Source organism: Gekko japonicus, unplaced genomic scaffold (assembly GCF_001447785.1).
Source record: "Gekko japonicus isolate JY-2015 unplaced genomic scaffold, Gekko_japonicus_V1.1 scaffold156, whole genome shotgun sequence".
In the NCBI taxonomy this organism is placed as follows: Eukaryota; Metazoa; Chordata; class Lepidosauria; order Squamata; family Gekkonidae; genus Gekko; species Gekko japonicus.
In genome coordinates, this window is record NW_015166424.1 from 504,921 (window position 1) to 520,419 (window position 15,499).

At 43.0% G+C, this 15,499-nt stretch overlaps 1 protein-coding gene across 1 annotated transcript in view; it reads right to left on the reverse strand.

Annotated features, from left to right (window-relative positions):
- Positions 1 to 1,246: 1,246 nt before the first annotated feature.
- SYT9 (synaptotagmin 9) overlaps positions 1,247 to 15,499 on the reverse strand; it is a 132,748-nt gene continuing 118,495 nt past the window's right edge. Inside the window, exons 4-7 of the mRNA XM_015411711.1 lie at positions 4,295 to 4,415; positions 3,785 to 3,956; positions 1,915 to 2,044; positions 1,247 to 1,360 (exon numbers count right to left, since the gene is read on the reverse strand). Coding sequence (XP_015267197.1) covers positions 1,247 to 1,360; positions 1,915 to 2,044; positions 3,785 to 3,956; positions 4,295 to 4,415 — 537 coding nt within the window. The remainder of the gene's footprint in view (positions 1,361 to 1,914; positions 2,045 to 3,784; positions 3,957 to 4,294; positions 4,416 to 15,499) is intronic.

Consider the following 15,499-nt stretch of genomic DNA (forward strand, 5'->3'; position numbering starts at 1 on the left):
TAGATTCCAATCTATAATATGTACTGTTAACAGACAAGATTAAATTTACAGAGGTAATTCATTCTACAAACGTGGAATATTTATTTGAAACCTTAATGTCAAATAAAAATGGAATAGCAATAAGCCTAAAATATTTTAATAACGAGGAGCACTCCAATAGCATTATTCTAGCATCAGAATTATTATATATTTCAAAAATATTGGTTGCCCTTGTCTTGCTTGTATGCATAGTGGTGTAATGAGGTATCCTCAAATACAGAAGAATTAAGAGAACCCTGGCTTTTCAGAATCTAGTGGGGCAAAGCATTCAATCCCTCAGTTTGAAAAAACAGGAGGCACAGGATTATTGCTCCACATTTCTTTCACTATTTTAATTTGCATTCATTCTGAGCAAAATCTGATAAAGACTGAGTTTTACAAGCTTGTTCACCAAATGCTGTTCAACTGCTCAAGGAATAGGTCTAAGGTGGTATCATTTTTCCCTACTCTGGGTCTCACTCTTATATTTGTATTCTCAGTTGTGCTTGGATTGGTTCCAATTTCCATAATCTACTCACAGCAAAACAAATAACATTTCACAACCTTTTGTAAAAAACAAAAATGAAAATCTTTAAATTCTATGGTGGGACTGGTTGTATTGCAGCACAGTTGTCAAAATACACTAGTCTAACACTGCTCCCAACGCTGCATGATGTGTGAACTTTCTGGTAGCTGCCAATTGATGACTGGAGGAGATGACACATACATACAACCTACTTAAACTTTCATTTACTGATACATTCTATTTCATACATAATGAGTATAAATAATTGCCTATTAATGTATGGCAGCCAGGCTAATGGGTAGTGAAATTAGGGATATAAACCATGGCAACTCTTTTCCCCTTATATATGATAACAATTATCATAATGAAAATAACACATTCTTTCCCATGAATGTTAAAAATATGCACAAATATGGATTTTTACCTGATTTTAGACAATACAGCTAGCAGTGCAATTAATTTAAGAGAAATAGATGACAATATGGGTGTTACTGATAGACATGGGTAACTATGTTAGAATTAAACTATAGAGAGATGCAGAAACAAAAGTACAGCTATATTTAACAAAAAAAGAGTTTTGGGTTTTGTGGTTTGGGATTAATATAGTCTAGGACTGGGGAAGGAGGGGAGGGTTAAACAGCGGGATTAGAGGCATGTCTTTACCCCTTTGGACTCTCTGCGGAATGGCCCCTGAGAAAATGGCTAAGAAAGGTGTAAATGCCAAATTTCTGCTGAATAGGTTAAAAGAGTGAGGAAGCCTCTTCGGCAGCCATCCATGCGCAGGAGGCCCGCATAACATTTCTGCGGAATAGGGCCCTAAATGAAGACAAAAGAAACACAGGAATCTAATTGTAACTTAAAGAGAAGTTTTGACCGCATGGTTTCTTACCCTGATCTCCTAAAAAAACATTTTTAATTTGCGTGTAATTTGACATCCCACTGGACACCAATTACTTTATCACAAGATACAAAGCGATATTTGTCTTGTATATAAACAGAACAGTAAGTCCTCTCATGTTCTCAAAATGTGCCATCCAGTGGACACTGCCATCCATAGAAGAAACATGTAATTCCATAGACCAAGATACACTGTTGTTTACCCATATTTTCAAGTACTATACAAATCCTCATAAGCACAATGTCTGGCTTTTACTTTAAGTTGGAAGTATTTTACAGTGCACTAAAAAGAAAATTCTTAGGGACCAGATTATACTTGCATTCAACATCAATCTCACTTTAAACCCCTGGATTCCAATGAGCTTTAACAGGATTTAGTCTGTGTGAAATAGTATTTTCTTCAGCGCCCATGTCCGATCAATGAAGCTTCCACCATACTGTCAAAGACAGCGTGTGAGATAAAGGAGCCTTACCTCTGCAAGCGGATGCCAGTGGGCGATGGGTTTCCGTGGATACGAAAGCATTTCATTCCAGTGGTCTCGCCCAAGGCTTTCGGCGTCGTTGCCTACTTGGCACACTCCAATGACCTCATTGTGACCTACACTGTGAAAATTTTCCATAATATTTATTTCTTAAAACTATACATTCAGGAATCATTACATTCAACTACATTAAAAAAAAAAAAGCAATGAGGTGATACGAGTTTAGCTGTTGACGATAAAACTGAGCTCAAAATGAGAATGAGCATAAGCTCTTCTTCCGGCTTGCTTTCAGTAATGTATCAATAATGATGTATCGGGCTAATAATGGTGTACTAGTTAGAGTGTCAGACTAGGATCTGGGAGAGTCAGGTTCAAATCCTCGCTCTGCCATGGGAGGCTGCCAGGTGACCTTGGCCCAGTCACTTTCACCCCAACCTACCTTATATGGTTGCTGTGAAGATAGAATGGAAAAGAGGGGAATGGCAAAATCCACTTCGGGTCTCCATTGGAGACAAAAGCAGGGTAGAAATGAAGCAAATAAATTGAGATCATTAATGGCTGGTTGGCTTGTGGGGTGTGTGACTTTTAGAAGCCCATGCTCTTAGCATTTTCACTCATGTCTGGGAAACATAGTTATCGCAGGGGTCATTTCGTAGAAAAAGAGCTAGGGGAACTCATTAGCATAACTCATTAGCATATGCCACACCCCCTGACATCAGGGGCCCGGCGGTGGACCTGCAAGGCCAGTGGGAGTGTGAGGAAGCCCCGCCAAGGCCCTCCCTGGCCCCAGGCAGGCAGGGGTGGGGAGAGGCAGGGAGGAAGCAACTTACCCTCCGTCTTCTCCTGCCTCCTCCTGGCTGAATGAGGTCTGGAAGCGGGGCAGGCGGAAGCAGGGGGCAGGGCTTCGTCATGTGCCCCGCCCCCCTGCACCTCACCTGGGGGAACTGCGTTCCCCCCCGAAATGACCTCTGGTTATCAGTCATTTGCCTAGAACGGGTCAGGCCACAGAAGAGATGTGGCGTGCTGGCTTTGTGCTCTCTCTCTCTCTCTCTCCTCTTCTAGAAAGAGAACAGACTCTACTGGATTCTGTGGAAAAATGTGGAAAAGTTCTGTGTAAGACTTGTGCCCCACCTATAGGGTTGCCAGCTTCCAGGTGAGGCCTGGAGATCTCCCGCTTTTACAACTGATCTCTAGATGTCAGAGATCAGCTCCCCTGGAGAAAATGGCTGCTTTGGAGGGTGGACTTTATGGCATTGTGCCATGCTGAGGCCCCTCCGCTCCCTAAACCCCACCCTCTCCTGGATCCACCCCCAAAGTCTCCAGGTATTTTTCCAACCAAGACCTGGCAACCCTAACTAGGTAGACATTTCAAGCCCAAGGAAGGTTTTCTTTCACTACTTCTCAACAGATTAAGGCCCAGAGGTGAGTATTTTAACTTTGTTTATGTTCTACCTTTCTCCCCAATGGGGACCCAAATTGGCTTATGCTGCTCTCCTGTCCTTCATTTTATCCGCACAACAACCCTGTGAGATAGATTAGGCAGACAGTGTGTGACTGCCCCAAGGTCACCCCGCAAATTTCCACGGCAGAGTGGGGATTCATACCTGAGTCTCCCAGATCCTAGTCAGACATTCCGACACTCTAACCACTATACCACACTGGTTCTCGGAAGCCAAGCCTATGTTGTATGAAAGTACTCAGGTTCCCATCACTCAGCTTGTGTGGAACTCTAATATATTTAACAGAGAAGTTGAGGCTGATTTAGTTTCACCTTTGCTGGTGTTTTAGAGTTGCTCCCTGAGAAGACTCAAACAATTACTGTCACTGGATGAGACTATTAGCAGACTTCTAGTTATCTCACCGGTCGTAATCCATAACGGCTATTGATAAGCTGATTTGATCAATGCTCTCTGGAGGGACATCAAATACTATGGCTTCATTGTAAACAGGATTGAGGGTGTTCCTCTTGGTGGAAGTCTTTCTCTTCTTCAGTCGTCTTCCTTCACACATTAGCGAAACCTTCACATACGGATCTGCATGAAGGATCCAACAAGTATTTATTTTATTTTAAATGAATTAATATAAAGCATGTGGAATTTCCATTTCACTCTATGTATCTACCCTCTTTTTATCATTTCACCTGTATTTTGAATATAAGGTATATTATGCAATTAACAAAGTGGGTGAAAAAGAGATCATACAGGCCCTTGTCTAATTAAACACTATGATTATTGAGTAAGGTAAAAAAGTCAAAAGAGAATACTGTGATAGATAAATACATGACACCTGAAAATCTAACTGAGAGATGTACGATCACTTTACAAAGAGTTCTTTAAGGGAACTTTAATGTTGGCATGAAAGATATTCCTACCTGATGCTCCTGTTATGTCCATTGCTTTTAAATTTCTAGCTTTTATTATAGTAATGGTTAATCTACCAGCGGTTGGAAGATAGCAGAGTGAAAACATCAACTCGCCAAGGTCCACCTTGTCCTAAAAAAATAAAATAAAATACATTTGACACAATACTAACAACATTTCTGTGCTTTTCAAATCCCAAATACATTTATGATGAATGCTTGCCTTCACAGGAGAGAAGAATTATTATTAAAATGGCACAATATCACCACTTTTAACACCTGTACTATCAACTTTATATCTACAAGGGTTCCAAAATTAGACAGCAAAGTTTAGGGGTCAACTAATCATGTGAGACTGCTTTTCTTCTGTAGCCATATTTTGGTACATTTATATTCAAATACCTGAGGAAATGCATGTGTTTTCTCATATTACTTATGTGTTAGTGTATGTAGGAATATGTTTCCATCTGTTACTTCTCCAGCAGTAATTTGCTTAATTTACTGTGAAAATTTTACTTCACATGCTTAACACACTACCACAAGATGTCATGATGAGTCTAGTTGATATGGTTTTTAATTAATGGGAGACAGATCTGTCCATGCCATTTAGTTATTATGGCTAACTGGAACATTTCAAAGTTGTATACTTGATTCAGTACTCCCATGGTTATTGTCTTCAATAGGCTAGAATAGCTTAGGTCTACTTCTGCAAGGGAAATCGTTATGGTCTTAGTTCCTTCCTATCTAGCTAAGTGCTAATTAAGACAACTGTTGTGCTTTCTACTCACATTATTGTCCTTAATTATGATCATGGGAGTTCCAAAACGTATATGCTTTTAAATAACTGGAAGTATAGATAAATGTTTGGGCTACTTGTGCAAAGATACACAGTCATTAAGAATATGAGACAAACACTACATTTTGGATAGAATGAATTAATCAGATAATCAAGATTTAGATAAACCATGCTAATCAAATGATCTTGTACAATTAGTCCTTCTGTGCCACTAAGAGATCATTGACAGTGTGCAGCCAGTGCATCTCAGATCCCCCCTTTTTACTCCCAATGTAGTGTTCCTATCAGAATTTGTGTATAGTGAAGCTAACTCACTATACATAACTCTCGACTCTTGAGGGTGTGCCTCTGTCACCGGCACAGACCGTCAAGAGCGTGGATGTGTCTCTGGACTCCTCCTCATCTATGGAGGCCCAGGTTGTGAAGGTTGCCACGCTGGCATTTCTCCAACTGGACCAGGTTAGGCAACTGGCTCTCTACCTGTCTTGCCCCAACCTAGCCACAGTGATCCATGCAATGGTCACCTCCCGGATACTGTAATTTGCTCTTTGCGGACCTACCCTTGCGCCTGACCCAGAAGCTCCAACAGATCCAGAATGCAGCCGTGCGGGTCCTTACTGGGACCTCTGGACAGCACACATCCAACCAGTGCTGCGTGAGCTGCACTGGCTTCCGATGGACCACTGGATCAAGTTCAAGGCATTGGTTCTGACTTTTAAGGCCCTTAACAGTCAGGGACCTACATACCTTTGGGAGTGCCTCTCCCAGTGTGCCCCTGGAAGAGCAGTGCATCAGGAAACAAGAACTTCCTGGTGGTCCTCAGCCTGAGAGAAATCCGACCGTCCTCAACCAGGGCCAGGGCTTTTTTGGCCCTGGCTGCTACTTGATGGAATGGAACTCTCTGCCGGAAGACATCCGTGCCCTACCAGAGGTATTACCTTTCCGCAAGACATGTAAGGCAGAGATGTTCCGGCAGGCATTAGGTTGAGGACAGCGATGGGGGAGGACATTTGGCACTCTCATATACTTCCCCATCCCTTACAACCAGGGCCGGCTCCAGCTTATTTTGCACCCTTCTGGGGCCCCTGTGCACCCACCAATTTTCAAAAATAAATGCATTTTAGGAAGAATGAAAAACACAAATAATCAAGAAACTCCCAGAGTATGGGGCCAGGTACAGTTTGGTGCCCCTAAGCGCCATCCTGCTCTAGGCGATCGCCTAGTTCGCCTAGTGAGTGAGCCGGCCCTGCTTGCAACCCCTCCCCTCAAGGAGGCTAGGGGAGCTGATTTTCCACCATCTGGTATATGTTTCCTGTTTTTATTCATCGATCTGTTTTAATGTTTTGATTGTAGGGAAGGGTGGCCTAGCAAATCTAATTTAATAAATAAATAAATGATGAATAACTTAATAAGAGAGTCTGAAACTAGTTCAAACTGTTATGTCGCTTGCTGTGCTTAAGGCTTTCTAAGAGATGATGCTGAGAAGCAGATGGGAACTGTACAGTGTAGGTCTCTAGTTCATCTTGAGAATCAAAATATTGTTCTGACAAGGCAATGATATGTAATGAGGCTTGCTGGGTACGAGTGACATCATCATGTTCAGAATAATTGTCCTTTGTGGACGAAATATATTTGTTCAGCAGCATGAAAGGAAGTTAACCAGCAGGAAAATGTTCCTGAATGGAAAAGGTTAGGAATAGAAATACAGAAGTCCAGAAATTTTGAAGCCATTTCCCCCCAGAAAAGAATGGAAATTGGGATGGGGAGGGTGGGGTGGTGGTGAAATATTTGTAATAATAACTTTCCTTATTAAAAACGGCTTAACTTTAGCATATTAACAACACAAAAGTGCATCCCTGACAGTCTTCAAGCAGTGGCTGGATGAACACTTGTCGGGCATGCTGTAGGCTGATCCTACACTGAACAGGGGGTAGGATTAGATGGCTCATATGGCTCCTTCCAACTCTATGATTCTGTGATTTATAACTTAGCATGCGAAATAATTCTATTCGGTATATTTATGAAATTTACAAGTGTAAATGCCTTCATTTTTACAAGCAAAATTATGAAGGTCCCCAACACTATAGAGAGCATATACTGAAAACTGCTGTACTCTATGCTACCTTAGCACATGTATATTAGTTTTTGACATCTGAGAAGTAGGAAAAGTAAAAGTTCAAAAACAAAAACATTGTAGTAAGCAAAAAGAAGTATAATATTTGGGTATAGTATCATACAGTCACAGAAGGACTAGGAGCATATTTGAATATAAAGTCACGATTGATAACATTATTCCAGGTGGGGCAGCTGTGTTGGTATGAAGCAGCAGAAGAAATTTAGAGTCCAGTGGCATCTTTAAGACTTTGAATAAACCTTTGTTGGTCTTAAAGGTGCCGCTGGACTCTAAAATAGTGTGTGATTGTCATACATGCAAATGCAATTGTAAAATAATTCTTGACTGTAAGCTATGTATTGTTTTATATGCTTCAACTGGCATAAGGAAGCATATGTATGGTGGTTGGTGGGTTTTCAATACAAGGTGGTGCTTATGCATCTTTAACATAGTTGCACAAGTAAGGGCTAGAAAATGTACAGGTTATGTGGACTGGTCCTTGCTCGGTTTGATAGGATACAAAATGCTGAAGTACTAGCGGAATCTCTCAAGAGTGTCTTCTCACTCCTTACCTTCTGTTTCTTTTAACTTTAATAACTGCTATGGATGTATATTGATAAAGTACTATGGATGTACATTAATAAAGTGATTCATGAAAAGTCTTTAAGACTCATGTTAGGCTTTAAGATGCCACTAGTATTCGATTTAATTTTAATTTTACTGAATGTTGCAGACTAACAACATTTATTTCAGCATAAGTGGTTAAGACGCTGAACTGCAGGCTGTGGAAGGTCAGTAGTTCAGCAGTTCGAGACCCGGGTGCCGCATGATGGAGTGAGCTCCCGTCTCTAGTTCCAGCTCCTGCCAACCTAGCAGTTCGAAAGCAAGAAACTGCAAGTAGATAAATAGGTACCACTTCGGTGGGAAGGTAACAGCGTTCCGTGCACCTTGAGGTTTAGTCATGCCAGCCACATGACCACGGAAACGTCTTCGGACAGCGCTGGCTCTTCGGCTTTGAAACGGAGATGAGCACCGCAACCCTAGAGTCGGATTCGACAGGCTTTCGAGCAAGGGAACCTTTACCTTTTACTCTCTTTATCAGATGCATAAAACGTGGCTGGGCTGTGTGGCAACCAGTGCCAGGTTGGGCTGTGTGGTGGCTGGGACTGCTGTAATGGTGGCTGCCACCAGGCCACACCAGGCTGAATTGCATGGTAGACTGCTGGGCCATGCCAGGCTGAGTTGTGTTGGTAGTGAGTTTCCAGTAGTTGCGGCTGGGCCTGTCCCTGGCAAGTCCTCTTCCCTCAGGTGACATGACAGTGGTGGAGGAGCAGGACTTTTTCCAGAGCTGTTTTGGAATCCCAGTCCACCCGTACCCTTCTAACAACTTTGCTTTAGAGAAACCAAGACTTGGAAGGCTTGGCAATATTGCTGCAGTTTAGGGTTGCCAAGTCTATTTACCTTGGTGGAGGGGGAGCCTCGCCGGGCTCCAGGAGCTGTCGGAGGACGTGTGTGCGTGCACGCCGCCAGGATGTCACCGGAAGTGACGCAACCACGTCGATCACGTTGAGGGCGTGGCCCTGATCGTCGGAGGGAAAACCATAGAGTTTTCCCTCCGACGATTGGGGCCACGCCCCCAACGTGATCGACGTGGTTGCATCACCTCTGGTGACGCAGCCACGCTGCGCTTCGGGGGGCGGAGTTCCCCCCGGGGCCCGATTCCGCAGCAGCAGAAATCGAGCCTCCAAAGCGGGGGTTTACCTGCCCCCCTGCCCCCACTTGGCAGCCCTACTGCAGTTGCCTACCAACTCCCAACAGCCACTGAGATTACACTGCACATTCTTTTCTTAAAGCTACAGTCACTGCTTCTGTTGTTTTGGCGAATTTTGACCTCCTGGTTTCTTTAATTAAAAAAATATATTCTAAATTTTTCTGGAACCCCAGGATTTCCTTTAGGTTTTGTAGACCCCACCCCTACCCCAGGGGTCTGTCTCTAGTTCCATTTTGCAGGTAGCGACCATACCCTCTAAGGTGAAAATCACAGACAGATATATTGAGTTCTGCAGTCATCTCAACATGGGATCTCAAACTGGAAAGTTTATTTTTGTGGCCCCTTACGTCAAGCAAAATAATGGGGTGTAGTAAAACAGGGCTGCATTATTGCTTCAAGCAAACTCGTATGAAGAAATCACATTACCTATGACTGGTAGAAAATGTGAACAGCATGCCTTTTGAATCACTTTTTCAATTCCTCAGTTGAACACATAAACACATGAAATTACCTTATTCTGAATCAGACCCTTGGTCCATCAAAGTCAGCATTCGTCCACTCTGACTGGCAGCAGCATGCCAAGCAGATGCATGCCAAGGAGATGCTCTACCGCTGAGCCACAGCCATTCCTTTTTTTTAATAAAGGTTTTATTGGCTCCCCTAAAAAGGGGAGGTATTTCGCTTAAAAGAAAAAAGGGAGGGGTAGACAGTGGGAGAAAGAGAAAGCTGAGTGATATATAAACTGGTAAATTAAACTGTTAGTAATGTCCAATTAATCTTCTTGGGCTTCTTCTGTGTGTTGCCAAACTTCTTTTCTTAGTCCTGTTACATGTTTCTCTGTTAATATGTTAGTAATGTTCCTTTGAGATTCTGTTAATAAAAAGGGTCTCTTCTGTGCACATTCAGAACCGCTTCTTTGCGTGCTGGGTACTTTTACTATCGCTGACGTGGAGGAGCTTCCTCTGTTGTCTTCTCTTTCCGGCTTGTTAGATCCTCCTTCGGGTTGTTGTTAATACGCTCAGTTCATGTACTATAAATCCTCTTCCTTTCATGCCCCGGAGGTCCCCATTTTCGAGAATGGTATCAATTTCATTTTCACTTTTATATTCGCTCCCAGACTCTCTATGGGTCCTCCTCGCAATTGTTGACTTATAAGCGCTTATCAGGCACTTCTCGCTGTCACAATTCCAACTTATCTTTTTTGCAAAACTCCCGTCGGATTCACAGCCTTAAACAGTCCAAACATTCAAAAGCCGGCTCTTACGCACAAACAAACGCCCAGACGGAAGTCCCTCCCTTCTTCTCCGCTCGCTTTTGCCCAGCTCCGACATCTTTTCTTTTTTGTTTACTTTTAGAAAGTTCTTAAAATGTGCTCCAGAGAGACAAGCTTCTCGCTTTCAAATACATCAAAGGAAAACATCACTGTCCGCTCAATTCATCCCCCCCCCTCCTTTTCTTTTGCGCTTGTATAGATGGAGGATTAACCTCTTCGCCTTTTTCGCTGGGAGGGGGGGGAAAACAATTTTCAGTTCTTTTTCTCTGCATTTTGACAACTCACAGTTAAGCCGATCTTTTCTTATTCTTTTCCATTTTTGCGGATGGTCGCTTTATCACTCGGTGACGTCTGGTGGCTCCGCTAAACCCCGTTCGGGGTCGCTCACGCAGCAAGGTCCATTGGGGCAGGGCATGGCGGGAGCCTCGCTCTCCGACCTCTCGGCCGAAAGAGCGACTCCCCCCTAGTGCGCCCTAAAGCGCCCCGGATCCGAGCTCCTCTCTTCTGAGGGGCTCGTTCGGGTCTCCGCTCGCGCGGATTCCCTCCTCCACCGCGGGCGGGCGAGGCGCCCTCGGGAGCAACCCGAGGAAGCGTCCGCCATGCGCGGGAGCCAGACCGGAAGCCAGCCACAGCCATTCCTAAATTCAAATCTATGTTTGGAATTTAAAATTATTGCAGATTTCCCCCCTCAATTATAACAGCTGTAGTTCTTGTGTTTTATGTGTTTCTTTGGAAAAATGAAAAATGCAAATCTATAGTGTTTGAAGAATTACATATGCTACTTTTGACCAACTTTACTTACTCACATAACCTTTTCATTCTGAAAAGCCTGATATGTGTAGGATAACAGAAATCCTTGGGGGCTCACTAGGATTTGCCATGTGCTTAGCAAATGCAAAGTTGGAAAAGGTGTTGTCAGTGCCTTTGTGTGGATGTCATAATGCTTGTCTCTTAATGTAACTTAGTGCATCCATGAAAAACTAATGCAAAATGCTTGAGCAAAAGATATTGTGATGGACTGCACTTTTAAAAGCTTAGAAGTGCTGTACAAACAGGTACAGGACTGTGAAGGGTTAATTCTTCACAGAGCCAGAGAGCCTTGAGTGACAGACTGCTCCAAGAGATCTGATTGGTTAGCATCAGCTGAGCATAAAGAGACTTTAGAGTTGAATGCTGAGGAGGAGATTTCATTCAGAATTCAGCCCTGACTGAATGGCACGGATGAGTGGGTAGTCAGACAGAGACTCCCATTCGGGCCAAGGAAAGGGATAGATCTTTTCTATCCAGTCTAAATAGGGTGATAGCTCTGAAGAGTACAGAGATCTCTGGTTAGAAACTGCCTTTAGAGACCTTAAAAACGTAAAGGTAAAGGTTCCCTTGCTTGAAAGCCAGTCGAGTCCGACTCTAGGGTTACAGTGCTCATCTCCGTTTCAAAGCCGAAGAGCCAGCGCTGTCCGAAGACGTTTCCGTGGTTATGTGGCCAGCATGACTAAACACCAAGGCGTACGGAACGCTGTTACCTTCCCACCGAAGTGGTACCTATTTATCTACTTGGAATTTCTTGCTTTCGAACTGCTAGGTTGGCAGGAGCTGGAACTAGAGACGGGAGCTCACTCGGTCATGCAGCAGACTCGGGTCTCGAACTGTTAAACTACTGACCTTCCACAGCCTGCAGTTCAGCATCTTAACCACTTGAGCCACCGCAGCTCCCTTTGTGTGGCACTTTAGAGACCGTAAGAGTCAGTTAAAAACTGAAGACGAGTACCGGAAAAACATAAAGATTTAAGTCACCGTGAAAAGCTTAAGAAACTCTCATTAGCCCGAAACATAAGAACTACAGTCTGTGCATGTACTGATTTTACCTCAGAGTTACCTATACTAAGTTACCTCAGAAATTTTACCCCGATTTCACCTGACCTTTCCCCTCTATGTTGAATAAAACATTTTGTTAATTTGGAATATAAAAACTTCTCAAGTACCATTTAAGTCAGTCAGTCAGTCAGTCAATTTCTACAGACCAGTCATACAAAAAGAACACCTTTACAATATTCCAGGATTTTAAAATACATCAGTAAAACAGTAAAAGCAGAATTAAAATTTAGTCTGATATCAAACTGCTATATCTAACTAGCTATCTTAGAATTTCCACCATTTAAGTCGTATAGTAAGTTCCCTCAGGTCCCTGGGCTGAGAAACAGCAAACAGCCAAAATATTATACTGTGACAGAGTGGGACAGCCAGAATTCTTCAGGAAAGAAGAAAACAGACAACTATGGCAGCTCAGTCACAAAAGGGAAACAAGAACGGAGGGGAAATCTTGCTTTTGAGGGAGGGAAGTGGACAGGGGTGTCATAGATATCTATAGAAGCTGCTCAAAATTAACATCCATAAACAGATCAATAAATACAAGGTAATAGTTAAATAAAGTAAACTGATGGTGCATTGCTTTACTTAAAAACCTTTACTATGTATGAGATGTTAAAATGGTGTAATAGTAAAATATACAGGGCTCAATGGTTCTTCAGATAATTAATTCATATTATGCCACAGGCAACATGTTATCAGTTCAGAAAACATGTGGTATGCCCATGTTCACAAGCCAGATAGACACTGGGATTAATTCCTTAGAGCATTACGCATTGGTTTGGTCTGTACTACCTGCATCTATTACTGCTTCTGGCATACTTTAATAGCATTGAAAGTCAAAGGAATTATGTGACAGACATCACTGAATTTGATAAGCCATATGGAGTACAAAGTAACTTGTATTTCATACTGCCCAAAGCTACGCCAGCACAGAATTGGTATGCACTTCTACTGTGTAATGAGTTGTTTGAGAAAAAAATATTAAGTAATAATTGAAGTGCATTTTAATAGACCAAAGAGTAAGAAAACAACTCACTGCCCAGATAATAAACTATAGATGAAACAGTTATCATTTTGCACAACCAGTTTCCAATTAGATCATCAGAGCTTCATTATACATCTGGCACATCCCAGCCTGAGGAATGTTTTATAGATGACCAACTTTGTACAAGTAATAGCATTAAAGATAAAAATAACATGGGCTACTGCAGGGTTCAATAATCCCTACATTAATATCTACACGAAACTGCTGCAAGAGACCATCTAGAAAGATTCAGAGAAGGGTAATCAGTCTGCTGCTGCTGCTACCAAACTCTAGCACTCCTTTTCATCTACTGCCATGAACAAGCATCAGAACTCAATTGAGGGCTGGATATAGGCAAAGAAATGGTTATTTCGTTAAGACGAAAGTGCTGTTGACCATTCCTCGGGGAAGCCGACTCGGACACTGTTACACAAGCCTCAAGTACATCCCAATCAATGTTCCCTCTAAGCTGTGGAGTGTTGTGAGCAAAAATTCCACTTTGTGAGCTACTGGCACTAAAGTTGTGAGCGAGCAATTTGACTACTGTATACATTCATTTGCTCTGGAGCCCTCCTTCCTGAGCTAAGACAAAAATGTGTGAGCTGGAGGCTAAAAACCGTGAGCTAGCTCACACTAACTCAGCTTATAGGGAACAGTGATCCCAATGAGATAACTGTCATTCATTCATTTTCTCTTGTTAATGTTTTTATACTATATCTTCTTATATCAGAATTGTACTGTTTTACTGGCTCTTGCTGTAATAAATTTGATCAGATTAAAAAAAATAGTTCTTTTCTGCGGTAATCATATTGTCAGTGTAAATGGTGTTCAATTTGCACTTGCAACAGAAATTACACACTGCATAGAGTAATGCTGCTTCTCACCATTGTAATCCATAATTTCCCTTTCATACCAGATGCAGACTGCATCAGACTGCATGTTGTCATGCCACCACTATGCTTCTCAGCTGAACTTTTCTTTAAAAAAAGAACCGGGGCATGCATAGATTGCTCAAGTTTAGCACAGTATCATGCTTCTAAAAAAACTAGCACATTTGCCTAGCACTGCTCCAGTACAACACAATATATGACTCCTTTGTTAATTCTAACTGCTGGAAGGTTCTGGGTGTCCATTATGGTCCTGTATATTGAATAGAATAACTGGCACCCTACTGCTTGGGGAAGGAGAGAGAACACTCCAGGAAGAGTTCAAATGCTAAATGAAAGAGGAGAGATTCTGTTTGGAACCACCATGGTGGCACAAGGAGGAGGGGATCCTGCCTCCCCCCTCCATGCTAGTTTTCTTCTCAGAAGCAACACGGGGGGGGGGGATTATTTGCTGCATGCCCCCAGGTGTCGTATGGGAATCCCCCTTACAATAGCGATCTTGATCAAAATTGGACCCCCCATGGAGCAGTTTAAAGGAATTCTGGGCTAGGAACTGACTTTTTAAATTGGCAGTGCATCCCCAGAACAAACACTGGGATGCCTGTTACATCTAGATGGGCCCTAACTTATACGTTTTTATACTTCCCACTTGATATTCTGTTTGCTTTCTGTACAAGAAAGCAACTGTTCTAAAAGCAGAGGTCATTTCGTAGAAAAAGAGGGGCAGGAGTGCATTAGCATAACTTATTTGCAAATGCCACACACCCTGACATCACTGGAAGCGTGTCAGAAGGCAACACCCACCACTCAGGCTCCACTGGACTGTTTTGGATTGCTAGCTATTGGGGGGGGGGCGTGCAGATCTGTCCTCGCAGAGGAGGGAGAGCTTGTACCTGAATAAAACCTGGTCTTAAAGGTGCCACTGGACTGTTTTGGACCGGGGAACGGGGGTGGTGGTTTCCTGCTGCTTACCTGGCTGCTTCTTGCTCTGACTGAGGGCTGCTGGGAGCAGGGGGTGGGGCTTGTTGCATGTGCCCGCCCCCTGGGCTCTTTACTGCCACAGCTCCGCTCCTGTGCGCTCCTGCAGGAAATGACCCCTGTCTAAAAGCATCATTTCAACAATAAGACATCCCATTTAGCACTTCAAAGTCTGATGCCCTATTCTTTCAGTTTGTAAACACTTCTGAAGCAGTGTTACACATGGGTCTGCAGGGAGAGGCTTCACATCTAGATGGGCCCTTAGTTGAGGTTTGTTACCCAATGGGGATCCCCCACTGCCAAAAACTTGTCAAGGGACATCCTAAGATCCCTTGGCCTAATACTGCCTTAAGTGCAAGTGAGACCCCTCCAGTGAAATATTAAGACAAGTATCTCTTTAGGACAGGAATTCCCTCCAGGGTGCTCTCAAAGAGAAGAAACCCCAACTGCCTAATGACCTGGGAGCACAACAATCTACAGCTTTTTGATTGACATTTCCAAGCTCCTCA